Source organism: Dreissena polymorpha, unplaced genomic scaffold (genome assembly GCF_020536995.1).
Source record: "Dreissena polymorpha isolate Duluth1 unplaced genomic scaffold, UMN_Dpol_1.0 chrUn001, whole genome shotgun sequence".
NCBI lineage: Eukaryota > Metazoa > Mollusca > Bivalvia > Myida > Dreissenidae > Dreissena > Dreissena polymorpha.
This window is the reverse complement of record NW_026273315.1, coordinates 1,391,000-1,418,532: the sequence shown is the minus strand read 5'-3', so window position 1 is coordinate 1,418,532 and position 27,533 is coordinate 1,391,000. Positions and strand designations below refer to the sequence as shown.

General features: G+C 38.4%; 1 protein-coding gene across 1 annotated transcript; it reads right to left on the bottom strand.

Annotated features, from left to right (window-relative positions):
• Positions 1–1,211: 1,211 nt before the first annotated feature.
• Positions 1,212–27,533, bottom strand: LOC127863156 (dynein axonemal intermediate chain 3-like). Its single transcript, XM_052402540.1, has 11 exons — positions 27,490–27,533; positions 25,250–25,400; positions 24,363–24,446; positions 23,498–23,629; positions 18,521–18,584; positions 18,250–18,380; positions 12,537–12,741; positions 10,314–10,405; positions 9,750–9,872; positions 6,371–6,397; positions 1,212–2,111 (listed from the first exon to the last, which is right to left on the bottom strand). The coding sequence occupies exons 1-11, from the start codon at positions 27,531–27,533 to the stop codon at positions 1,971–1,973; spliced, it is 1,194 nt and encodes a 397-aa protein (XP_052258500.1). The 3' UTR covers positions 1,212–1,970.

Genomic DNA, 27,533 nt, shown 5'->3' with positions numbered 1-27,533 from the left:
TCAATGTGTAACGCAATCAAGTTAACTGCTGCAAGCAACATGAAATTTTGGCACAGATTTCAGTTGTATTCCATGATTTGTTCTTAAAATACCTGTGAACCTCCTTGATCCTACATCCTGTAACTGCGTCATTGAGTAACTGGGTCATTGGGATATTTAGTCACTAATAAACCCTGTCACTGGATATCTGGACACTGAGTTCCTGTGTCGCTGAGAAACTGTGTCACTGAGGAACTGTGTCACTGAGTAACTGTCACAGAGAAACTGTGTGATTGAGGAACTGTTACTGATTAACCTAGTATAGAGTACCTGGGTCACTGAGTAACTGATTAAATGTATCATTGAGTTACCTTGTCTATAAGTAACTGTGCCAGTAAGTAACTGAGTCACTTGGTGAGTGGGTCATTAAATAACAGTGTCACTGAATTACAGTGTCACTGAGTAACTGTGTCACTGCTTCACTGAGGGAGGAACTGTGCGACTGATTAACTGTCAACGAGTAACTGTGTCACTTCATAACTGTTCAACAAATGACTGTGCCACAAAGTATCTGTGTCACAAAGAAACTTGTCACTGAGAAACTGTGTCACTCGATGACTGTCATTTAATTACTCATTTTCTGTTTTAGTTTAATGCTGGTTGGTGCTCATAAGTATCTAAGAGGTGGAAATAAAGCTTTTTAAACGTTAATCTTTTTATAACAGTATTCATTTTATTCTGATTTTGTATGGCACTTCAGATGTGTATCTGAGTGTTCAAGGGTTAATAAAGTTCACATGGAGTTGCTTTTTTGTTGTGTTCAGCTGTATGAAACACCAATATAAAGTAATGTTAGTACGAGTCCAAAAAACTTATATTCCATTGCAAATTTTTATTGATCAGTTTTGAATAATAATACAAATAGTTTATCAGTATAATTAATAAATAATTTATCACAAACTAATTAATAAAACCATTCCATTAACAAAATGCAAACATCAACCAATATAGATCTGGTAGCGAGATAATTACACACATGAGTCTTTATAATGTCAGCAAATAAAACACAGTAACATGTACAAGTACAACTTGAAATTATATCACATACAATGACATGCAAATTGTGAAATTTTAATATGTCAAATCATGTTTCAAAGAACAATGCAACATAAACACCATATTGTCTTCCTTTTTGCTATTTTAGTTTATTTATATAAAAAAAAGCCCAAATGTATGTGACAATGTTGAATCACATATGTATACCAAAATGGTGAATACAAGTTAAACAATTTGCGTTACAAGTCTAACTAGTTATAAACCATGGCAGTTGGTGCTTTCACAAAATTCTGAGATAGTTCAAATGTATCTAAATTATACACTCAACACAAGTTGTATAACACACAATAGAAAGTGTTGATTTTGAGAAGCAAATGTCAAACTATTTTGTTTATTTGTCGGAACAATAACATGTTGGTTATGATTGACAGGGCTACTTATCTGGAGTTACTCATTATAATATAGTATCTGACATAGAATGAATGTATTGTATGTGAGCTGCTCTATGGAAAAATACAGCCTCAATGCAAGTGGGTAAAGAGTCTATCCATATAAATCTGTGCAGTGGGCACAGACTAATCAGGGACATCACTCGCAGCCTACACTGGATTTGCATTAAGAAGCATATTCCTGTAAACGGAAAATCCATAAAAGCAGAGAGTTAAGACACTTTAACTCACGTGCAGTAAGGCTGGTTATCACAGAGTGCAGCTCAAATACATACATTTTTACCATACTTGAAGATAAACGTCAGAATGAATTCCAGGTTTTCCATGCCAGAGCAAGTACTGAACTAAAAATTCTGAAACATATTCTTGTCCATTTGTGTGAAATAACTTTAGCCATTAGTAAACAAAATAAAAAAAATGCATAATAACCCCCGTCGCCCTCCATTCATCGCTTTCAAATTTCACCACTTATAAAACACACCCGGTCTACGTCTGGGGCAGAGGTTCCTCCTCCTTGGTGATCCCAAGCTCTCGCAAGAAATTCCCCTCCGCCTCCATATAGGTCTGGTACTCCAGCTTCAAGCGGTACTCAATCTCCTCGTCTGTCAGCAGCACATTCGGCGCAATCTATGGACACAACACAAGGAAATTCTTACAATTACAAGGAAAAATGCAAACAGTAAATAGCCATTTTGGAAAAATGGGGCTTAATGCATGTGCGTAATTTGTTGTCCTAGATTTGCCTCTGAAGTCCATACAGGCTAATCTGGGACGACACTTTTCGCCTAAACTAAATTTAATATTAAGAAAAGAATTCCTTCAAACGAAAAATGCCATAAATGCAGTAAGTATTGTCCCTGATTGTCACTGCACATGCTAATCTGGGACGGCATAATGCACATGTCCCTGATTGTCACTGCACAGGCTAATCTGGGATGGCACATACACACATGTCCCTGATTGTCACTGCACAGGCTAATCTGGGATGACACATACACACATGTCCCTGATTGTCACTGCACAGGCTAATCTGGGATGACATAATGCACATGTCCCTGATTGTCACTGCACAGGCTAATCTGGGATGGCACAAACGCACATGACCCTGATTGCCACATCACAGGCTAATCTGGGATGGTACATACACACATGTCCCTGATTGTCACTGCACAGGCTAATCTGGGATGGCACATACACACATGTCCCTGATTGTCACTGCACAGGCTAATATGGGACAGCACATACACACATGTCCCTGATTGTCACTGCACAGGCTAATCTGGGATAGCACAAACGCACATGTCCCTGATTGTCACTGCACAGGCTAATATGGGACAGCACATACACACATGTCCCTGATTGTCACTGCACAGACTAATCTGGGACGGCACATACACACATGTCCCTGATTGTCACTGTGAGGCTAATCTGGGATGACATAATGCACATGTCCCTGATTGTCACTGCACAGGCTAATCTGGGATGGCACATACACACATGTCCCTGATTGTCACTACACAGGCTAATCTGGGATGGCACATACACACATGTCCCTGATTGTCACTGTGAGGCTAATCTGGGATGGCACATACACACATGTCCCTGATTGTCACTGTGAGGCTAATCTGGGATGGCACATACATACATGTCCCTGATTGTCACTGCACAGGCTAATCTGGGATGACATAATGCACATGTCCCTGATTGTCACTGCACAGGCTAATCTGGGATGGCACAAACGCACATGACCCTGATTGTCACATCACAGGCTAATCTGGGATGGCACATACAAACATGTCCCTGATTGTCACTGCACAGGCTAATCTGGGATGGCACATACACACATGTCCCTGATTGTCACTGCACAGGCTAATCTGGGATGGCACAAACGCACATGACCCTGATTGTCACTGCACAGGCTAATCTGGGATGGCACAAACGCACATGACCCTGATTGTCACATCACAGGCTAATCTGGGATGGTACATACACACATGTCCCTGATTGTCACTGCACAGGCTAATCTGGGATGGCACATACACACATGTCCCTGATTGTCACTGCACAGGCTAATATGGGACAGCACATACACACATGTCCCTGATTGTCACTGCACAGGCTAATCTGGGATGGCACAAACGCACATGTCCCTGATTGTCACTGCACAGGCTAATATGGGACAGCACATACACACATGTCCCTGATTGTCACTGCACAGACTAATCTGGGACGGCACATACACACATGTCCCTGATTGTCACTGTGAGGCTAATCTGGGATGGCACATACATACATGTCCCTGATTGTCACTGCACAGGCTAATCTGGGATGACATAATGCACATGTCCCTGATTGTCACTGCACAGGCTAATCTGGGATGGCACAAACGCACATGACCCTGATTGTCACATCACAGGCTAATCTGGGATGGCACATACACACATGTCCCTGATTGTCACTGCACAGGCTAATCTGGGATGACACATACACACATGTCCCTAATTGTCACTGCACAGGCTAATCTGGGATGGCACATACACACATGTCCCTGATTGTCACTGCACAGGCTAATCTGGGATGGCACATACACACATGTTCCTGATTGTCACTGCACAGGCTAATCTGAGACAGCACATACACACATGTCTCTGATTGTCACTGCACAGGCTAATCTGGGATGACACTTACACACATGTCCCTGATTGTCACTGCACAGGCTAATCTGGGATGACACTTACACACATGTCCCTGATTGTCACTGCACAGGCTAATCTGGGATGACACTTACACACATGTCCCTGATTGTCACTGCACAGGCTAATCTGGGATGACACTTACACACATGTCCCTGATTGTCACTGCACAGGCTAATCTGGGATGACACTTACACACATGTCTCTGATTGTCACATCACAGGCTAATCTGGGATGGCACATACACACATGTCCCTGATTGTCACTGCACAGGCTAATCTGGGATGGCACATACACACATGTCCCTGATTGTCACTGCACAGGCTAATCTGGGATGGCACATACACACATGTCCCCAATTGTCACATCACAGGCTAATCTGGGATGGCACATACACACATGTCCCCAATTGTCACTGCACAGGCTAATCTGGGATGACATAATGCACATGTCTCTGATTGTCACATCACAGGCTAATCTGGGATGGCACATACACACATGTCCCTGATTGTCACTGCACAGGCTAATCTGGGATGACACATACACACATGTCCCTGATTGTCACTACACAGGCTAATCTGGGATGGCACATACACACATGTCCCTGATTGTCACATCACAGGCTAATCTGGGATGGCACATACACACATGTCCCTGATTGTCACTGCACAGGCTAATCTGGGATGGCACATACACACATGTCCCTGATTGTCACTGCACAGGCTAATCTGGGATGGCACATACACACATGTCCCTGATTGTCACAGCACAGGCTAATCTGGGATGGCACATACACACATGTCCCTGATTGTCACTGCACAGGCTTATCTGGGATGGCACATACACACATGTCCCTGATTGTCACTGCACAGGCTAATCTGGGATGGCACATACACACATATCCCTGATTGTCACTGCACAGGCTAATCTGGGATGGCACATACACACATGTCCCTGATTGTCACTTCACAGGCTAATCTGGGATGGCACAAACACACATATGTCCCTGATTGTCACTGCACAGGCTAATCTGGGATGGCACAAACACACATATGTCCCTGATTGTCACTGCACAGGCTAATCTGGGATGGCACATTCACACATGTCCCTGATTGTCACTGCACAGGCTAATCTGGGATGACATAATGCACATGTCTCTGATTGTCACTGCACAGGCTAATCTGGGATGGCACATACACACATGTCCCTGATTGTCACTGCACGGGCTAATCTGGGATGGCACAAACCAACATGTCCCTGATTGTCACTGCACAGGCTAATCTGAGATGGCACATACAGACATGTCCCTGATTGTCACAGCACAGGCTAATCTGGGATGGCACATACACACATGTCCCTGATTGTCACTGCACAGGCTAATCTGGGATGGCACATACACACATGTCCCTGATTGTCACTGCACAGGCTAATCTGGGATGGCACAAACACACATGTCCCTGATTGTCACAGCACAGGCTAATCTGGGATGGCACAAACGCACATGCATGAAGTTCTGTTTCCCCAGAGTGATGCTCAACAAATATTTTCCATTTAAACCTTCTTCTTAGAGAGTTATAGCACAATCTGTTGCCACATAATCTGCATTTTGTTTTACATGAATTATCCACAACTTCTATTTGACTCAGTGCTCAACCTTTACTTTTAAATCAGTTAAATCATTTAGATGTCATTATTGTGAGTTTTCTATATCTCCCAATTGGGGTTGTTAATTTGATTCTCTCACATTTCTCATATTGTATTTTATTTAATTGCCTTTATCAATATTTTTTTTTAGAAGTGCGTCGTCTATATTAAAACATAATTTGTAAAAGGATTCTGTGTTGTATGCCTTAGGCACTGTACCGTTTTATTCATATTTGTTAGCAATAAATACCTACAATAAAAATTATTGTTTGAAACAATATAATAGTAAAGAGGTACCTGAGATTCAGAAACTTATAATATAGAAATAATGTCACAATTTTATGCTCATTTCTACTTTCTGGTTTAAAACAAGGCAATTAATATCCCAATTTTATTTTGAATGAACAAGAAAGACATACAAATAGCAAATAAAACTGTATACATTGTACAATGATAACTGATAACTGTTTTCAACACAAGTTTTCAACAAATGCCTATTAAAAATTGAACAAATGGAACAAAAACACACACACATTTTTTTTAATTTACCAAAGTTGGTCTAACCTGTCTTACATCCTGTGGAGTAAAATAGTTAAACAAGAAAAGTTTGTAAAACAGGTACAGGTATACTTGGATTGCAGCAAAACCCTACTTGAAACCTTGACCATTATTCTCTTGATTTGAAAATCCTAAGGGGTCAACATTCATCAAGAGTCTCCAGCCTATGAATGTATATGAGCCGTATTCTGGGAAAACTGGGTTTAAAGAGTGTGCGTAGTGCCTTCCCAGATTAACGTTGCAGTCCCCACATGGCTCTGTGTGCGTAGTGCCTTCCCAGATTGCCGTTGCAGTCCTCACTTAGCTCTGTGTGCGTAGTGCCTTCCCAGATTGACGTTGCAGTCCCCACATGGCTCTGTGTGCGTAGTGCCTTCCCAGATTGACGTTGCAGTCCCCACATGGCTCTGTGTGCGTAGTGCCTTCCCAGATTGACGTTGCAGTCCCCACATGGCTCTGTGTGCGTAGTGCCTTCCCAGATTGACGTTGCAGTCCTCACTTGGCTCTGTGTGCGTAGTGCCTTCCCAGATTGCCGTTGCAGTCCTCACATGGCTCTGTGTGCGTAGTGCCTTCCCAGATTGCCGTTGCAGTCCCCACATGGCTCTGTGTGCGTAGTGCCTTCCCAGATTGCCGTTGCAGTCCTCACATGGCTCTGTGTGCGTAGTGCCTTCCCATATTGCCGTTGCAGTCCTCACATGGCTCTGTGAGCGTAGTGCCTTCCCAGATTGCTGTTGCAGTCCTCACTTGGCTCTGTGTGCGTAGTGCCTTCCCAGATTGCCATTGCAGTCCTCACATGGCTCTGTGTGCGTAGTGCCTTCGCAGATTGCCGTTGCAGTCCTCACATGGCTCTGTGTGCGTAGTGCCTTCCCGGATTGCCGTTGCAGTCCTCACATGGCTCTTTCTGCTTCTATGGAGTTTTTTGTTTAAATGAAGGCTCTTCTATATGAAAATCCAGTCTAGGCTGAAGGTGTTGTCACTGAATATCTTGTGTAGACAGCACAGGCATATCTAGGACATCACTTCAGTAGACAGCACAGGCATATCTAGGACATCACTTCAGTAGACAGCACAGGCATATCAAGGACATCACTTCAGTAGACAGCAGAGGCATATCTAGGACATCACTTCAGTAGACAGCACAGGCATATCTAGGACACCACTTCAGTAGACAGCACAGGCATATCTAGGACATCACTTCAGTAGACTGCACAGGCATATCTAGAACATCACTTCAGTAGACTGCACAGGCATATCTAGGACATCACTTCAGTAGACTGCACAGGTGTATCTAGGACATCACTTCAGTAGACAGCACAGGCATATCTAGGACATCACTTCAGTAGACAGCACAGGCATATCTAGGACATCACTTCAGTAGACAGCACAGGCATATCAAGGACATCACTTCAGTAGACAGCAGAGGCATATCTAGGACATCACTTCAGTAGACAGCACAGGCATATCTAGGACACCACTTCAGTAGACAGCACAGGCATATCTAGGACATCACTTCAGTAGACTGCACAGGCATATCTAGAACATCACTTCAGTAGACTGCACAGGCATATCTAGGACATCACTTCAGTAGACTGCACAGGTTTATCTAGGACATCACTTCAGTAGACAGCACAGGCATATCTAGGACATCACTTCAGTAGACAGCACAGGCATATCTAGGACATCACTTCAGTAGACTGCACTGGCATATCTAGGACATCAATTCAGTAGACAGCACAGGCATATCTAGGACATCACTTCGTTAGACTGCACAGCCATATCTAGGACATCACTTCAGTGGACTGCACAGGCATATCTAGGACATCACTTCAGTAGACTGCTCAGGCATATCTAGGACATCAATTCAGTATACAGCACAGGCATATCTAGGACATCACTTCAGTAGACTGCACAGGCATATCTAGGACATCACTTCAGTAGACAGCACAGGCATATCTTGGACATAACTTCAGTAGACAGCACAGGCATATCTAGGACATCACTTCAGTAGACAGCACAGGCATATCTAGGACATCACTTCAGTAGACAGCACAGGCATATCTAGGACACTTCACACATATGCATTAAGCCAGATATCCCAGAACAAGGCTCCTATGATCTGCATACAGGCATATACACAATTTGACAGACATAGCATGACCAGCTGTAAATTGAATTTGCTCATTTGCATACCCTTTCTCATTGGCTGATTGGTACAGTTGACTAAAGCCGCCCGAGTTGATATTTCTCACAACAATTCAGTTATCTCAACTGACAAGAATTGATCAGTATTCGTCCGATTCATTCTAAAGCTTAACTCTTCCATACTGATTTTCGCAAAATTGTGCCAAAAAATGCCAAAAGCATAAAAAATATGAAACCTAATCATGTACATAACGGAATCCTCAAGACTATTATTAACCTGTAATGTATGCAAGCTTTGGGTCACGTAAGCGCCAATGTCACGTGATATCCACTTCCGCGCATATAAAAACAAAAAAGAACTACTAAATAACACAAACAGTTTGTTTGTGTTTGTATCTAAATCCATTAATGTGAATAATGTGTACGTTTAAAGACATATTTTAAGTTTTTTCCTGTAAATTAGCAAGTTATCTACCTTTATAACATAAACGATATCAATACGAAACAAACATGGCTGCGTGTGTAAATAATACATTACAACTGGACGTACACTACACTCTATACACGAGCTTATTATGATCAAATCAATGACATGTACAAATGAAGATGGCTGCGCCCATGAATTAAACGTTAACGGGCATTTTATAATGAAAAGGTAAAAAATCATAGCAGACTATAAAAGTGTATTGGTAGAGATTTAAAGCTGAAATTTAAATACGTGAAAACTAGCGGCCGATAGTATAGTTAACATGGGGCGGTTTATACGAGTATTGAAAATGTGGTCATAAAGCAGACGGAGTGTATTTACAAATTAAATCGGCACTATAAAACAACATAATGTGAACATGCTTTAAACGAAATGTGCATGTGTAAGACAGCATATATTTAAACTGGTAATAACATGATTATTCATCATTCATGCAAATAGGGTTGTAAACAATTATGCAATGGTCACGTGGTTTTACATGTGGTCCGCGCCTGTTTAAATTTAGATCATTTCTGTCCATGGACAGAAATTGAAAAGCCCTATCTTTGTACTGAATTTGGGCATGTTTTGACCGATTTTGACCAAATTTTTTGCACATCTGACATAAATACCATCACATTTTTACTCATAGTCACTTTCTTGCGACGAATAGCAAAAATGGGAAAATATACCAACATCAAATCGGCCGTCTTAACGAGGCCTGTCAGCTAAAAAAACAAAAACAACAGCCTGCTATGTTCTTACCCCAGCCTTCTTTTTGGCCTCAGCCTCAAGTTCTCGCTTCTCATGCTCTCGGAAGTCCCACCTCTGCACCACGAAGCCTCGCCTCTTTACTTCCCGCTCAAAGTAGTTGGCTTCCCCAGTCACCTGTGGGACAAGAGAACCAAACAAACATACAGAACTTGTTGTAACTAGAAAACAGGCAGGAACACCACCAGACACTGCAGTTTACTAAAAAAGTGAGTACACTAATGATACTTATCTCAGAAGCCTTGAGCCCAAGATATAAAAATGTATATAATGCTTTATCATTTTAAGAATTATTGACATATTTGATTAGCCTAACTGGTCTTTATGCATGTGCATTAAATGGCTTTTGCATTCCGCACAGGCACGACACTTTCTCCTTTATTGAAATTTGTCATTTAAAGGATGTCTTTTTTCTCAGAAATCAAGTGTATGCGGAAAGTGTGATCCCTGATTAGCCTGTGCAAACTGCACAGGCTAATCTGGAATAATACTTTATTCACATGCATTAAGCCAAGTTTTCCAAGAATTATTTTTAGTAACAGGGGGCCCTGTACGGACCTTATTGGGTGCAGGCAGGCGCAGGCTCCAGGGTATCTCCAGGATATGCAGGGTACCAGAACTGTCACCCACAGTCAACAGGTGCTGCTTGTCTGCAATACATGGGAAATACAGCTGTACAAATGTTGTCGTTGTGTGACAATAAGCATTGACTAAAATCTGTGATAGATCTTTAGAGTAAAGTTTCATCTTTCTAGCAGCAATACTACTATGCATAACATAGGTTATAAAATGTCAAGAAAAAGTAATAAACCAGATACATGCCTGTTAGCAAGACATTGAATCCATTTTCAATAATACTTGCAATTAGTTAACAATCTGTGCCATATACATGTTTGACCTTTAGTGTGACCATGACCTATGCCCAAGGAGTACAGGACTCAACAAGGTGAACATTTTTGGTATATTATTTAAAAAATTGCATGATGAATGACAAAATTACAGTCCATAAAAACTTAATTTGACCAGTTCCATTTATGACCATTTGAAATTTTGAAGTCTAATTGTAACCTTTAAGCTAGGGTGATGATTTGACGAATCACATGAAGTCTCCACATGGTGAACATTTATGATAAATTATTTAAAACTGCATGATGAAGTTATGAATTGGAAAACCTGTTTGACAGCCTAATTTAATTTAATGTTTGAACTTTAAGTGTGACCTTGACCTTTGAGTTAGGGAAACAGGTGTTACACAAGACGTGCTGTCTCCTTATGGTTGACATTTGTGGTTGGTTATTTTAAAATAACATGACAAATTCTGAAGGTTAAGTCCGGGCAATCTCATTAAATCTGTGACATTTAGGTGTGACCTAGAAATTCGAAGTAGAGAGACAGTTTTTACACATTACATGTCCTCTCCACATGGTAAATATTTGTTATAAACTATTTTGAAATTGCATAATAAATTAAGAAGTTACATTCTGGACAAGCTGTTTATTGCCCGTATTTAATGTCTGACCTTTTAAAGGGAGCCTGACCTTTAAGGTAGGCTTAACAAGTGACACATCCTCTCCTCACCTTGTGATTATTTGTGGTAAGTTGTTTTAAAATTGCATGACGAACAGCAAACTTACAGTCAAGACAAGAACCAATAGCAAAATTTGTCCTTTAAAACCAGATTCTGAAATTTTAAGTATTAATCTAATTTAATGAAACTAATTAATGTTCAATCCCTACTGAGGTCTGCAAGTACGCTACTTACATACACAATTTCATCACAATACCATGCCAAAACTCAGGTCAATGAGCAGTAACTGATATTCTATGTTAGTAAGAAAACACTTGACCATAAACTGACTGGACTGTAATGGTATTCGCAGCTAGGTTTGCAGGAAAGCTGTTTACACACAAAATGTGAATGCCATACCTCCATCTAAACTTAAGTTTTGAGTGGAAACTGTTTTGCAATTTTTAGTAAAAATGGCCTTGACCTTGACTAGACTAGCCACAATTTAAATCCGAAGTCATCCTTTAAAACTTGTAATATAGAAAATGTCATCTCTAAAACCCACTCATAACAGAGCAGACAACATTAAAATTGCAACTTTCTAATAATTTAAAGATAATAAGTCAGAAGTAACTTTGAGAAATCTAACTGAATATCGAATTTGGTTAAAATATTATGCCCATTTATATTGTCATCATGTTTCATAATGGTCCAATTTAAACTATTCGACATATTGAGCCCACATTGTTTATCTCGCCACTACTCACAGGCGTTTAAAATTGTTTTTGGTTGCAAAAAAGAGAGCTCCATCACTGTGGTCATGTCAAAAATATCCATAACAATTAATAAAAACAGTCTGAAAACTCTATAAGCAATACTTTTTCAATGACAAGTTAATCAAAATTCAAACACACAGAGAAAGTGTGGCAAAGCAAATCATATGCCCCCCTCTGAAAGTGGATGCATTAAAAATACAAAGACCAAACGAGCAAAGCATAGTATCTGCACTACACAACACAATTGTTGAACAGCGTTTTTTTTTTGAAAAAGTGATGATTTACAATATGTCAGAATAGCTATATCTTGATACTGATTAAAATGCTGATGATGACTTGCTAGTTGAACATGATAACATAATCATAAATACAATGCAGCATGATATATATTTACCCAACTTATCTTAATTCTCAAGTTACAGAGACACTGCATTCCAACACTTCCATATTATTGATATAACCACACATATGTCACCAATCCTAGGTTCAGTAACTTACGAGACACTGCATGCGGGTAAATCTTTGTGATTGCTGATGGGGAAACGCTCTGGGTGATGGAGGGTTCATGGGTCTTGTCCAGTAAGTCCCAGACGTCGACGCTGCCATCCACCTTAGAGATGTAGAACACTCCCGGACGGGAGGGGGACCAAAACCCGGACGTCATACGGATTGGGTTTGGGGCGGACTGGAGGATTGGTCCTGACTGAAATTGGCAGGAGAGTTTTAATTTAGCCTTGTTCTGGAAAAAAAAGTGGCTTAATGTCTGTGCCTAAAGTGTCGTCCCATATTAGCCTGTGCAGTCTGCACAGGCTAATCAGGAACAAAACTTTCCACCTAAACTGGATTGTCACCAGAAGAGACTTCCTTTTAACAAAACTTACCATAACAGTGGAAAGTTTCTTACTTGATAAGCCTGTGCAAACTGCACAGACTAATCTGGGACAACACTTAATGCACATGCAGTTGGCGAAAAACGTAGGATTTTGTAGTTTAACATGTTTTTTGTTTTGTTAGTTATAAGCTGGTAGTATTTGTTTTGTATTTGTTATTAGCTGTTAAAGGGATCTTTAAAATGACAATTATGTATCAAATAAAAAATACTTATGATGGATACTGAAGACAATGTTAGAACTTTAAAAAAAAAACATTTTCTGGGATTCAGAAATAGCAAAAGTAAAACCTGATGTAAAATGCATGGCTTCACTGTGAACAGTTACCAATTATTGACTGAAGTACAAACAAACATATACAAAAAGCCTTCATACCACACATCACTTTCACGGAAAATCATTATTATCAACAAAATTCAACTCTAACAAAAATTAGACATATATCCATTCCTATTTTTTCTACGATACTTTTCTAATATCCATATGAAGTAAAATTATCTTTTTTGTTGTTGCACAAAAGTATTTAACTATTATAACAATGACTGTTGTTTTTGTAAAACAAATTAGACAACACAATAACAGTTAAACTCGTTCTGCAAACATTGTCAAACACATTAACACAAAACGACTCGTCAACAGATTACCTTCAATGCATCGTTTTCAGCAACGTTCAAAGTTTTCAGCTAATATAATATTAAATACACAGGCATAAACTTGGCCTAAAAAAAAAATTCATAAAAATTATTGGTTAAACAAGAATTCTTATGAAAAAAATATTTACATTTACAAATGTTGTTAAATGCAGGAGATAATACTAAAGGAACAAGTGCACCGCATAACGGGTGCAAACGCTCGGCTGCGTGTGCAGTTTTGAATAAATGAAAGCTTGTCATAAGAATTTTTTTTATTTTTTTTAGAGGTAACAGTGACCTTGACCTTTGACCCAAAAATAGGTTTGGCGTATAGAACTCATCGAGGTGCAGCTACATATGAAGTTTCAAAGTTGTAGGTGGAAGCACTTTTATTTTAGAGCCGATGTTAAGGTTTTAGCACGAAGCAGACCGCGGACAAGTTGGCTATGACAATACCTCGGGTTTTCTCTGAAAACAGCCGAGCTAAAAATTAAACTTCAAACATTAGAAAACTTTCCAATGTATGCCAAAATAATATGACTAATTAAATTACTTAACAGTTCATTTACAATGAATAAACATATAAAGAATATGTGCATGTGCTTACTGTATACTTCAATTACACGGATGATATAACAACAAGCAAATTCGTTGAATTGATATCCCCCGCCAATATGCTTCTGGACACAAAAGGGTTATATTTAATACTCAAAAAAGCATTTTTTCAAGATACAAAGGGCCATAACTCCGTTATTAACAGATGGTGTACAATGCATCATCCTCTTATCCATATATATATACTCATACCAAGTTTCAATGAAATCCGCCAAAGCACTTCCAAGATATGGCTCCAGACACACACAAAAAGCATTTTTTCAAGCTACAAAGGGCCATAACTTCGTTATTTACAGATGGTATACAATGCCATTTGGTGTGCATCATCCTTTTATCCATATATATACTCATACCAAGTTTCAATGAAATCCCCCAAAGCACTTCCAAGATATGGCTCCGAGCGGACAGAAAGACGGACGGACGGAAAGACGGAAGGACGGACGGACAACGCCAAAACAATATCCCTCCGCCTATGGCGGGGGATAATAATTATGAATCAAGTAAACATTATCTGTGACATCACACAAAGTAATACTACATGTATTCATATATAGTAACTTTTTTTTCTAACGTTATCCATTTGGTGAATTTATTACAATATGAGAGTCTAATACACTAAAAAATCTTCAATTAACAATGTCTACAGCTAGCCAGAGCAACAATACAGGTTTAGCCAGAATTAACAAATACTCCACTATTTTGTAATTAATTGTGTCTGTCTCTGGTCTTAATACATGTGCATAAAGTATTGTGCCTTATCAGCCTGTGCTATAACTGGCTTATCAGGGAAAACACTTTTTGCTTTTATTTGATTTTGTCTCTTCTCAACAAAAATCCACACTAGGCGGAAAGTGTCGTTGTTGATAAACATATGCGGAATGCACAGGCTAATCTGGGACAATACTTTACGCACATGCATTTAGACCCGTTTTCCCAGAGACAGACTCAATTAGTACAGACTGATTTACAGTTCGCGTTATTTTGATGCAAAACTAAATTGAAATACTTGGTAGTACAAACTTGAGCTAAACTATAACACTTATGGTATTGCCATCAAAATGCCTACCAGGTGTGATTGGTTCTGTTACTAAGATACTACAATACAGGTCATAAGATATATTTGGCTTGTACTTAACACATTTGTCTTTAATAATGGCAATCAGCTAATTTGAAATTGACAAAGCCAGATGCAAATCAGTGTACAGTGTTTCAATTTTGTAATCAACCAATTACATGAGCCTTGCTCACAGAAATGGGTTTTTATGCATGAGTGTAAAGTGTTGTCCCAGATAAGCCTGTGTAGTCAGCATAGGCTTATCAATCAGATACAGCATTTTCCTCCAAAACTAGATTTTCATTAAGAAGAGACTTTCTTTAAACAAATAAAATCTGTAAAAACTGAAAGTGTCGTCCTTGGTGCATACTGCACATGTTATCTGGGACGACACTTGACTCATATACTGTAAATCAGGCTATTCCACAGCGGGGCTTAAATATATTGTTGCTCAGACATGCTGTTCAATTCTCTAGCTTTCTTTCTCTAAAATTGCGCAGTTCTATAATGTACATAACATTACTGATGTAAAATATCAGTTTCTGAATATTTGCATCTATTTTACACCAGATATATAAGACAAATGTCACAAACATTCAATTCAATGCAACTCCGCCACTCTGGTGTGAATCCACTTACCGATTCAGCAGAGCATGGGTTATTCTTGTCGATCTGTTAATAAAAGTGAGGCTTGCAAAGAAATGGTGAACTAGGTTACAAGGAATAGGTCAGTTAGGAAAGAAAATATAGTACTACAAAAGGGGAAGGGGTCGCAAAATTGGTTGCTTATTCCACGAACATAAACTGAAAAGGGACATTATTTTACCAAATTCCAAAATACTGAATGTACAAGAAAGTGTAAATACAATTATGACCAAATCCTGTTTTGCCAACCCTGAATGGAACTTATAATATTGGAAGATTTTTTATCAATTACTATAAACCAAAACCAACTAGATTTACATGATAAAATGTACTATAAGCATAGCTATATATATGTATGGGATTGTTGTTCATAAGAAGGTCAATGACATTCAGGTGATATGGGTGTGTTGAAAGACAACATCCAGGCAAGTATCAAAACTTTGTGGCAATCGCTATGGATGTTAGACAAAACGTGTCATTATTAGGAAACCAAGACTTCAGACCTTCTTGATTAGTTTAGGCCACAAAAGGTCAATGTAAAGGTCTAAATCAGGTCAGGTGATGTGTGTGTGTTGATAGTCTTCAACGACATCACCCATTCATGTCGCAAATCTTTCCAGCAAGGGGTATTTATGTAAGCGAAAATGCGTTTTTTTGGGTCTACCAGGTATTTTGACATTCAGAATTATACCATATTTTGAAGGTGACAACATCAGGTCAGATAATGTGAGTTTGTTTAAATTGTTTCTAGATAACATTTATGCAAGTAGCAATGATTTGCAGCAAACTGTATTGCAGTTCAAAACAAACAAGTATCGTTGAAAACGATGGATGCTCCCCTTGTTTGACCTTGAGAAAATATATTATTAGCCTCAGTGACCTTGACCCCAGTGACCTCAATCCTCATAAAAAAGTGAAGGTCCATGCAAGGTACCTACATGCCAAATATGTAAGAGATCGGTAAAATAGTGAAGGCGCTATGAGAAACTGTAACAAAAGTGTGACGGAAGGAAGTAAGGAAGGACAAACTGGCAACTATATGCTCCCCGAAAATTTTCGGGAAGCATAAAAACATCATTACAGGTTAACCATGAATTGTACCTTCTGAATTACTCTATATCAAAAAGAAGGTAATTGTCAAGGCAAAGAAGTGGTCAGGTGATTTTAATTTTCAAGAACATCATCCATTTAACCCTTTCAGTGCGGGAACCGAATTTTAAAGGCCTTTGCAAACAGTTTGGATCCAGATGAGACGCCACAGAACATGGCGTCTCATCTGGATCCAAACTGTTTGCTATTCTGATAGTATTCTTTGAAAAAAAATGAAACAAATGCTAATTTTAGAAATTCAGCAGACGACATTTTAGCAGACGACAAATTTCCCAGCATGCAAAGGGTTAAGTATTAAAGCTCTTTAGGTATCATTATTGATTTTATAAAAACGTAGATGCAATACTTTAGTCATAAAAAGATCAATATGTTATTATGATTTTAGAAATTGATTCTATTTTTATATATTTTAAGTAGTATTGGTAAGCAAGCATAATAGTTACAATAAAAGAACCATTCCATTCACAGAGATCTCCAGCATTTCAGAGCTGATCTTAATGTTAGGCCCAGTGTGACCACCATTCCATTCACAGAGATCTCCAGCATTTCAGAGCTGATCTTAATGTTAAGCCCAGTGTGACCACAACTGTAACAAGTCTCCTTACTTCAAAGTGTAATTAAAAAGAAGAAAAGCACAGTGGCGCATACAGGTAAGAGGGAGTATCAATGATCACCACAAAATAGTTGCTGAAAATTAAACAGGCAGCTTTTTAACAAAAATGAGTAGGTTTATGTAGAAATCTTGGGCAGACGCAATATTGCCTCACATATCCAGAGATTTTTAGCTTCCATTGTACTCATTATGTTTGAAGTACATAACACAAACATCCAGAAAGAAGAACCTTCTAGAGTGTTTTGTTCATCTTATATCCTTCTATGCATTCTATAGCAAAATGTAAAAAATGCTAGGATACATTATACATCAATATTAATTGTGCAGAAACAATAAATAACGTGCAACTAAGACAAGGTTACTATTTTGTAAGTATAGGTGATTAGCTAAGTGTTTATATAATAGCATAACTCAAATTAAAGTATTTTATGGGTTATTGAGTAAAGGTTCTACTGAAAATAAATACAACTACCGGGAAAAAAAACTAATACATAAATCATTGATAAAATAAATGAACATTTGTAAATTAAAAACCAAACAACTGAATTTACATAAATGTGACATTTGGCAAAGGTAGACAAACATAAAGTATACAGGGCCACCCAGCATGGAAGGGTTAAAATATTTATCAAACTCAAGGGGGATCACTCACAACAACAGCCTCTTTCCAGATTGTGAAGTTCCAACCGCCAACCACAAGGAGGATATCCATGAAAAATGGGGATCGCTGGACCGTCATGATGGGTCCGTCATGCATGGTGTGATAGAAATCTGGTTTTGGCGCTGAAAAACGGTTACAAACAACTGTATTAATATTTGTAACTACAGTGAGTAGAAAATAATTATTCTGGTAATGAAAGATTATCTAAACAAAGTTTAACTTAAAAATAAAAGTGTTTATAAGGCAAACATGGTTAGCTTACTTTGGATCTTGCCTGTGTCCTGATCCTTCTGTGGCATCCAGTCAACATAGACCACCTCCCCGTCCTGAAATGTACAACACAAAATACTCAGTCAAATATGGTGTCAAACATCCAGTCAAATTACCTGTCAGACATTCAGTCAAACAATGCCAACAGTCAAATACCCTTCCCAGTGATCTACACAATTAATTGAGCCTTATTCTGTGAAAACTGGGCTTATTTCATGTGCGTTAAGTGTCATCCTTGATAAGCCTGTGAAGTGTGCACAGGCTTATCTGGCTTATAAAGCTCAGTTGAGCAACAACCATGCCAAATATAATGAAGAGATATTAACTAAAAACATCATGATGTCAGTCAATTATTCAGTAAATAAACCTACTAGTCAGATTCTAATAAACAATCCTGGTATTTATCAAGTAATATATTTCATCAAATACTCAGTTAAATATCATATCAAAAATCTAGTTTAATTTGCCTGGGTTAGCATGGATAATCAAATTGAGTCTTTCAAAATACAATAGTTAAATCTTTGACATTATCTTTTCAGCTCTAACAAATCCCAGTTAATCATTTCTGAAAATGCTGTCATTTTCCATACACCAAATCTACTCAAATTTATAAGAGTTGTATATCTAACTTTAAGAAGACTCAAACAATGTATCTCCCTCTGGAAAAACTGGGCTTAATGCATGGGCATAAAGTGTTGTCCCTGATCAGTCACTGGGCTTCTGCTTGATACGGTGAAGGGCCAGTTTCGGCGTAGTACACCGGGGAGTGCGCCTAGTCGAAATGAAGGGCAGACTTAAAGCCCTCAACTGTCTCTGCGTGGACCACTCTACTGTCCAGGTGGTTCCACTCTATGATGGTTTTCACGAAGAATGAGTTTTTGTATTGATTACTGTTTGAGTTTTTCCCCACAAAACCTCTATCGTTATGTATCACTTGTTTATCTATTATATTTGATGTAACACAGTCACTGTATTGTTTTGCCTTAATTTGCCTTTTAACCCTTGCTGGTTTCAAGTAATCGGTTGCTGGTATGGCTGGCACCAGCCCCTCAGCCACTTTGTAGAGCATCACTAGACGGTTGATTTTACGCCGTTCTTGTAGAGGTGGTAATTCTAGTTGCTTAAGCATGTTTGTAACACTGCCTGCCGTTCTTGATTTGTAGTCTCCAGTTATGAAACGGGCAGCTTGTTTTTGTACTTGTTCAATTTTATCAATATCCCGAGTTAAGTAAGGATCCCAAATTGAAGAGCCGTTATCCAGACAGGATCTTACTAGCGCTAGATACGCTGTTTTCCTACTATCCATAGGGCAGTTCTTTAAGTTTCTACGCAGTACAGCCATTGTCGAGTTCGCTTTCTTTCTCAATTTACTTATGTGAGTTGACCGGGTTAAGTCTTCAGATAGGGTTAGTCCCAGGTATGGATTATCGGGCACTTGTTTGAGAATATGGTCACATAGGGAATACAAGTGTGGAGTCTTGTTTTTAATTGACATTACGTAACATTTCTTTGCGTTAAAACGCATGCCCCATTTATCAGCCCATTGTTCAAGTTCTTTCAAGTCATTCTGAAGGATGTCAAAGTCTTTCTGAGTTTTTATTTTCCGATATAACAGGCAATCGTCCGCAAAAAGGCGCACTTGTGATTTGACTGAAAGTGGCAGGTCGTTTATGTGACATAAAAACATAAGGGGTCCGAGTACCGTGCCTTGAGGGACCCCGCAGTCCACTGTGGACTTCTGGGAGACTTCGCCGTCTACTACAACTTGCATAAATCGTTTTGTGAGAAAAGTTTTGAGCCATGTATGGATTGTTCCGGTTATGCCAAAGCATTCCAGCTTGTATAAAAGTTCGTTGTGTGGCACGGTATCAAAAGCCTTGGAAAAATCGAGTATAATGACGTCTGTTTGTATGCCTTCATCGTAGAAAGATAATAAGTCATTCAAAATTACTAGTAGTTGAGTTTCGCACGAGAATCCTGATGGAAATCCGTGATTTAGGTTTGTAAGAATATTATTTCTCTCGAGATGGTTCAGTAAGTGCTTACAAATGATATGTTCAAGATTTTTACACAGTACGGATGTTAATGATACTGGCCTGTAGTTTTCGGCGAGGTGAACATCCCCTGATTTGAATACCGGCGTGACATTTGCATTAACCCAGTCGGATGGTAGTTTGCCACTGTCTACTGATGTTTGGAAGATTTGGCGTATTCCAGGTGCGAGTTGTTTAGCACAGGTTTTCAATATTATATTTGGAAGATTGTCTGGACCGACTGCGTTTGCGACTTTGAGTGATGTTTATAATTTCTCTATTCCGGTTGTTGTTATGTTTAAGGGAGGTAACTTGGATTTATACTGTTTTTCTAATGGCGTTAATACGCGTTTGTCTCTCCTTGTGAATACGGAACTGAATTGATCCAATAGAATTTGTGCTTTACCTTTTCCCTCACTGAACAAGTTTCCTTTTGACTTAAGTGGTGCTACACCAATGTTATCTTGTTTTTTGGATTTAATGAATCTCCAGAAAGGTTTACAGTTGTTTTCTTTAAAGCCATTTTGTATAGTCTCATTCACATAGGATATTTCTGCGTTTTTGAATTCCTTTTTACAAAGTCTTTGGTATTGTTTCAATTCATTCCACTGTTTTGATTTTTTCGCCGCCCAATAGAGCCTTGCTTTACGTTTAGTCATCCTCTTTAAATATCTATTAAACCACGGTACTGTGTTTTTCTTCTTAAAAGTTTTAGATGGAACATTTTTCTCAATGATGGTGTTTAGGCCATTTTTGAATTCATCCCACATTGACTGGGTGTCAGGTGTTAGATCCGCCATTTTAACTATGTCACTAGACAGGTTTTCACACAACGAGAAGATGTTTACCCAGTTTGGTTTTGAAAATAGATACACTTTTCTTGGTTTCTGAATGTTATAAATCGGTTTAACATCCGAGTCTGTTACTACCATTGCGTGGTCACTTATGCCTGGTATGCTGACTGAGGATTTTACAAGTGAGGGATTGTTTGTGAAAACTAAGTCTAATGTGTTTCCTTCACGTGTCGGCTGGGAGTGTACTTTCGTTAGGCCGTGCTCTATGGATAGATCAATTAATGCTTGTTGTACGTTTTTATCCTGTACATTTGCATTTACATTCAACTTTTCCCAATCAATATCCGGACAGTTGAAGTCTCCAGAGAGGATAATATGTTTACTCTTCTTACACTCGGAAACTTTTTTCAGAGATTGGTCTAAGTTATTTAAGTCATTAATATTTCGATGTGGCATGTAAAAGGAGGCTAGGTATAAGTCCTTCTAACTTTTAAGTTTCACTTTTGTCCAAACAATTTCACAGTTGGTGACTAACTGAAATTGTTGTTCAATTGCAATGAGGCTCTTGCTTACACCAATAAACACTCCGCCACCGCGTGACGCTCTATCATTCCTATGAAAAATGTAATTATCTGGAAAAATTTCGCAGTTCTTGATAGCGTTACTTTCGATCGGTTTGCCTGGTCTAACACCTTTCAACCACGACTCCGTGCCGCAAATTATATCCGGTTTCACATAGTCTAAGGCTGCCGTAAATTCTTGTTTGTGCTCGCATATGCTACAACAATTCGCATTCAAATGTCTGAGGTTAGTTTTCATGGGCAAGAAGCCATTTCCAACACTGGTTTTCAGTTTATACGAGATTTGTCCGTTGACACTGATTTCGCCGATGATTTACGTGAACTGTCTCTGTTTCGGGGGCTGCTTGTATGTAACGGGCTAAACGGTGTTGAAGAGTTTAGAGAATCTAACGTTGATGTAGTACCCGACAAGAGGAAAAACATGTTCATTGTATGTAGTTCATAGCTATTAAAAGTAAAGCTGTCTATGTTTACACTTTCACATATACAACAATACCATACGACTGAAGTTCTGTTAAGTTGTTCTATATCTTTTGAGTCTATGTCTTCACATGACTTGTGGTGCCAAACATTACAATCATCACAACATACAATGAAGTGGGACCAGGTAACTGGTTGTTGACATATACCGCATGGAAAAATTGATTCATTTCTAGGTCTTGATTGTGGCCGACAAGGGCCAGGATTAACTTCAATGTCTCCTGCTATAATCAGAAGTAACACAAGTAAGGTTGTTTTGTTTACATCTTCTACACTTACTGGAAAAGCGATGGAATTTCTTCTCATTTTGGGTTTCAAATTTGCAAAGTTATTTATCAGGTTTATACGTGAACATTTCAGGGTTATCGAGATAGCTATGCTTGGTTGTTCATGGTATTTCAACTTAATGCATTGCAAGATGTTTATCACAAATACTGTAGTCAAAACTAGTAATAATGTCAGAACAAAAGAGTTCCTCGTTGTGGTCACGGTGGCGGCCATCTTGGATTTCATCTCTGTGACCGAGGGGTGGCTAGCCAGCTTTGGAAGGTTTTATAAAGGCATTCTAGTTAAATTACCACTTCTTATAATAAATGGGACTAATCTATTGTCAAAACTTGCGTTTCTGGTGTATCACACGCTCATTCTGCACTTGGAAAAGCTTCAAAATAATTAAAAATGGTTAAATTTTGCACTCCGTGAAAAACCACGACTTCTTCCGTCCACGCATGCGCACTCAAATGGATGTGCATAAAGTGTGGTCCCTGATCAGTCACTGGGCTTAATGCATAAGAGTTGTATATCTAACTTTAAGAAGACTCAAACAATGTATCTCCCTCAGGGAAAACTGGGCTTAATGCATGTGCATAAAGTGTTGTCCCTGATCAGTCAGTACAGGCTAATTCGGGACAACACTTTCCGATTCTAATTTATTTATTGTTTAAAGTCTCTTCTTTGCAAAAATAAGATTAGCTGGAAAATGTAATCCCTTACTAGCCTATGCAAACTGCTCTGGTTAATATTGGACGATGTTTTACGCACAAGCATTAAGCCCCATTTTCTCTGAGCAATCCATTCATACCTCGGTGCCAACAAAGAAATGTGTCTTGACAGTTTGTAGGGTCCTCTTCTTACGGCCGGACCCGGGTTTCCTGGACTGGAAATATCCGCCAGTCACACTTGCCTCCTTGTCTGGAACACCACCATCGGTCGCCTTGGATACTGGAACAGTGGAGTAACTCACTTTACTCAATTTTGGTGAGCAGGATCGGTAAACATAACATGATATTACTTAAATATACAACTTTTAAAAGAAAAAGAGCATGCATTTTAATATTTATTTCATACCAATAATTATTAAACCTGTCCATGTTAAAATTCACTCACTTATAAATGTTCCTAAACTTTGGTTAAATCCTATACATAGCTAATTTATTACATAGTAAATAATAAACAGTATGGAGCCCATTTTCACAAAGCTCGAAGGAGCAAACTTAAGAGAATTCCTTAAAATCCTAAAGTTCCTGAACTTTCTGGCTAGTTTGATTTGACATATTTTCACATTCCATCGTAAATATTGATAAAATGATAACTATTTTCTCCTTTTCTGAGGTGAAACCATAGAATTTTTCCTTGAATATATGATCTGAAAATTTCATTCAGGAACAACTAAGGTTAAGAATCCCAATGGGAGCTTTGTGAATAGGGGCCCTGGTTAACAATTATTAGAGAATTGTAACAAAACATTTTACTGATTAACTTTATGGACAATACTTACTGGAATTAAAACCTGCCCATAGCCTACGTGTAACTGGCAATTAAAACATGTTTATGAAGCAAACACTTTTTGTAAGATCTGATTGCCGAACCATCATGTATCTGCCACTTTATGTCACCCATACGCTGCCATATGCTGGGTACACATTCTCAATTACCACTCAACTTACATGCCCCTCTATCCCTTGCTTCTCTGCTATTGAGAACTTTGTTGGTGCATGATCACCGCCCGGCTCAGATTTGTGGAGATGGACCTGTGGGATAAGGTTATTGAAAAGTGTATGAAACAAACATGAGCCCCGCTCCGAGAAAACTAAGTTTAATGCATGTGCTTAAATTATCGTCCCAGATTAGACTAAGAAGTCCGCAGAGGCTAGTCAGGGACGACACTTTCTACTTTTATGGATTTTTTAATTAAAAGGTCACTATCCAACAAAAATCTAGTCTTGGTGGAAAGTGATTAAAAGTATGTGAGCAAAGTATGTAAATGCTTATCTGGGGCCATAGTTTACACACATGCAGTTAGCCCAGTTTTACCAGACACCAGCTCATGATGTGAAAAAATTATTACTTATTTGCATATTGCAATTGTGCCTATACTACATAGTCAGAACTAATTTTGCATTCAACATTTAACAAAGCACTGCACTACATCTATACCTACGTAAACAATGTATCAAATGTATTCTTAAAGAATGATGAATAATCAATGTTCATCATTTATTAAAGACCTAATACTTACTGCCCTTTGCAAAATTGTTAACACCCACATTAGAGACTAAAAAGTTTAAGGGCTTTAACCCTTTCACATTCAGAAGCAAAGTGAAGTGAAAAGGGCTATATGCAACCTGCATAAAACCATAATAGCCTGCAAGTTACTCGCTGTCTGATCTGATTTTATGCTGTTTGCCGCTCATCAGTATTTTAGGGTTGGAAATGAAGCCGTTACAACTTAAATCTAGTAAGAAAGGTCTTAAATTTCATTTGATTTTCTAAATGGCTACAAATAGGTAAAAAGTGTATCTGCGCAGTAAAGGGTTAAGGGGCTACACCCCACCTTCAGCATGGGTTTCCATGTGAGGTCCAGGTGCTTGAACGTGTCAGGGACGCCTATGGGGTTTTTGGTGCCGTCCTTGTCTTTGGGCTTGGCCCCCTGTTGTTGTTGTTGTGGTCCTTTGGTAGGTCTTGTGTCCCAAACCAGGATACAGCTGAAAATATTGTATAAGTATCAACATCAAGTTCAGCATAAATTAACAGAATGGGATATTGCTTGTTTTTATCTTTGCAAATTTACTGGTAACTTGCTTTCACTTTTCTGGGACAAGCAGCCCTTTTGTATGCCATTTTAGGGGCCTGTTTCTAGTATACATGTACATAATATATTTTTCAATAGATCCAGTTTTAAATTGTGTTGTACATGTAGATTGTTATACATGTATGTTCATTTTAGCAATAACGCAAAGTGATAACATGTACAAACTATACTTTGTCACAGAAGTGATGAAGAATCTTGCCCCCACTGCCCATGCAGAATTTCGTAATATGTAGAAGTTGATACAATATCAAAATGTTACCCTATGATGGGTCGCAGCCAATTTTTACACAAGGGGCTTGGTTTTAAAACCTTTGTAAAGGTCAACTACATTTGTATACAATTTTATATACCAATACTAGCTTCAGAGGGTTATTTTGATGTGTTACCATGTAACAAAACAAATGTTTAACCTTTGGGCAATGTGATTGTCAAAGATTTTTGTTTAATTTATTGTTGCATATTAAGTGTTTGTTTACCTTGAGACACCTAGGGACTGGCTAGTTTTTATCCTAAGGACATTATTTCAAAACATGTTCTGAGATTACTTTATAATGTTACAAACCAATATTCACCTGTAGACCATGTGATGTCAGAAAAGTTGTTTTGATAACAGTGATAAAATCGCGCAGGCTAAACTTCATATAAGAGACCTAACAATTCTTAACATTTAGTTCATCTCTCATGAATCTCTTTAAATTTAACCTTAGTACATATAATAATGAAAACACTTTTATTCTCAATTTTTAAGCATTTTATAGCAAAACAACAACAACACATCTTTCCCAACTTCAGTCAAAATGTCGCATTTTTTCCAAATCAAAAGGGATTTCAAATTGGTGAAAAGAAACAACACTGAAAGTTCACAAGTTGTGTGGCTGGGTTGGGACAATAAAAATTTAAAATGGAAAGTTTCTTGTAAAAAAAATTGTCATTTAATTTCAGGTTAAAATATAAATAGTGACTTGTCTGTTGCACATGTGAATATCTTGCAGGACTCAAAACCCTTGTTTTCCTGGGGCACTCCCATTCTGTTGATCTGAAAGGGGGAAAATAACATGAGAGAAATCAGTCAAATAATTAGGTCTTGGGAACTTTTAATCATCTGTATACACATGATAGCTGATGATGCCTTTGGAAATTAATCAACATGTACATATTTGTATTCCACTCATACCACACATCATTTATGTAAACTGTTAAAACCACTTCTGAACAAAATTTAAACACCAATACTGAAGAAATTAATACATTACTGATTAATGCAACAAAAACAATTAACACTCGTAAAGTTTATTTATGTTAATTTAAAAAAAGCTTGTCTTTGAAAATAACAGGCTTAATGAATGTGAATAATAACAGGCTTAATGAATGTGAATAATAACATGCTTAATGAATGTGAATAATAACAGGCTTAATGAATATGAATAATAACAGGCTTAATGAATGTGAATAATAACAGGCTTAATGCATGTGAATAATAACAGGCTTAATGAATGTGAATAATAACAGGCTTAATGAATGTGAATAATAACAAGCTTAATGAATGTGAATAATAACAGGCTTAATGAATGTGAATAAAGCTTTGACCAGATTAGCCTGTGTAGCCCAGCCGCACCTGATTATTGGAGACAAAGCCAGGGTTTTCGCAGAGTTTGGCTTAAATGCATTAAATGAGTCGCGTTCTGAGAAAACTGGGCTTAATACATGTGCGTAAGGTGTCGTCCCAGATAAGCCTGTGCAGTCCACACAGGCTAATCAGGGTTTGACACTTTCCGCTTTTATGGTATTTTTAGATTCAAGAAAGTCCCTCATTCGCAAAATCGAGTTTAGGCGGAAAGTGTCATCCCCGATTAGCCTGTGCGGACTGCACAGGCTAATCTGGGATGACACTTTACGCACATGCATGAAGCCCAGTTTTCTAAGAACAAGGCTCAAATGCATTTTCTTAAGACGCTGCAATCCTATGTGTATGAAGGTCATACCTCGACATGATCCGGTAGCCACATGATGTCCGTGTTGGGCGCAT

Excerpts from the sequence above, each read along its gene's own strand:
- LOC127863156 (XM_052402540.1), bottom strand. The coding sequence starts at position 27,533 with ATGCGCCCAACACGGACATCATGTGGCTACCGGATCATGTCGAG. Across the intron at positions 24,447-25,249 it reads CATGGAAACCCATGCTGAAG|GTCCATCTCCACAAATCTGA; the intron begins GTGGGGTGTAGC and ends CTTATCCCACAG. Across the intron at positions 18,381-18,520 it reads GGACACAGGCAAGATCCAAA|CGCCAAAACCAGATTTCTAT; the intron begins GTAAGCTAACCA and ends ACCGTTTTTCAG.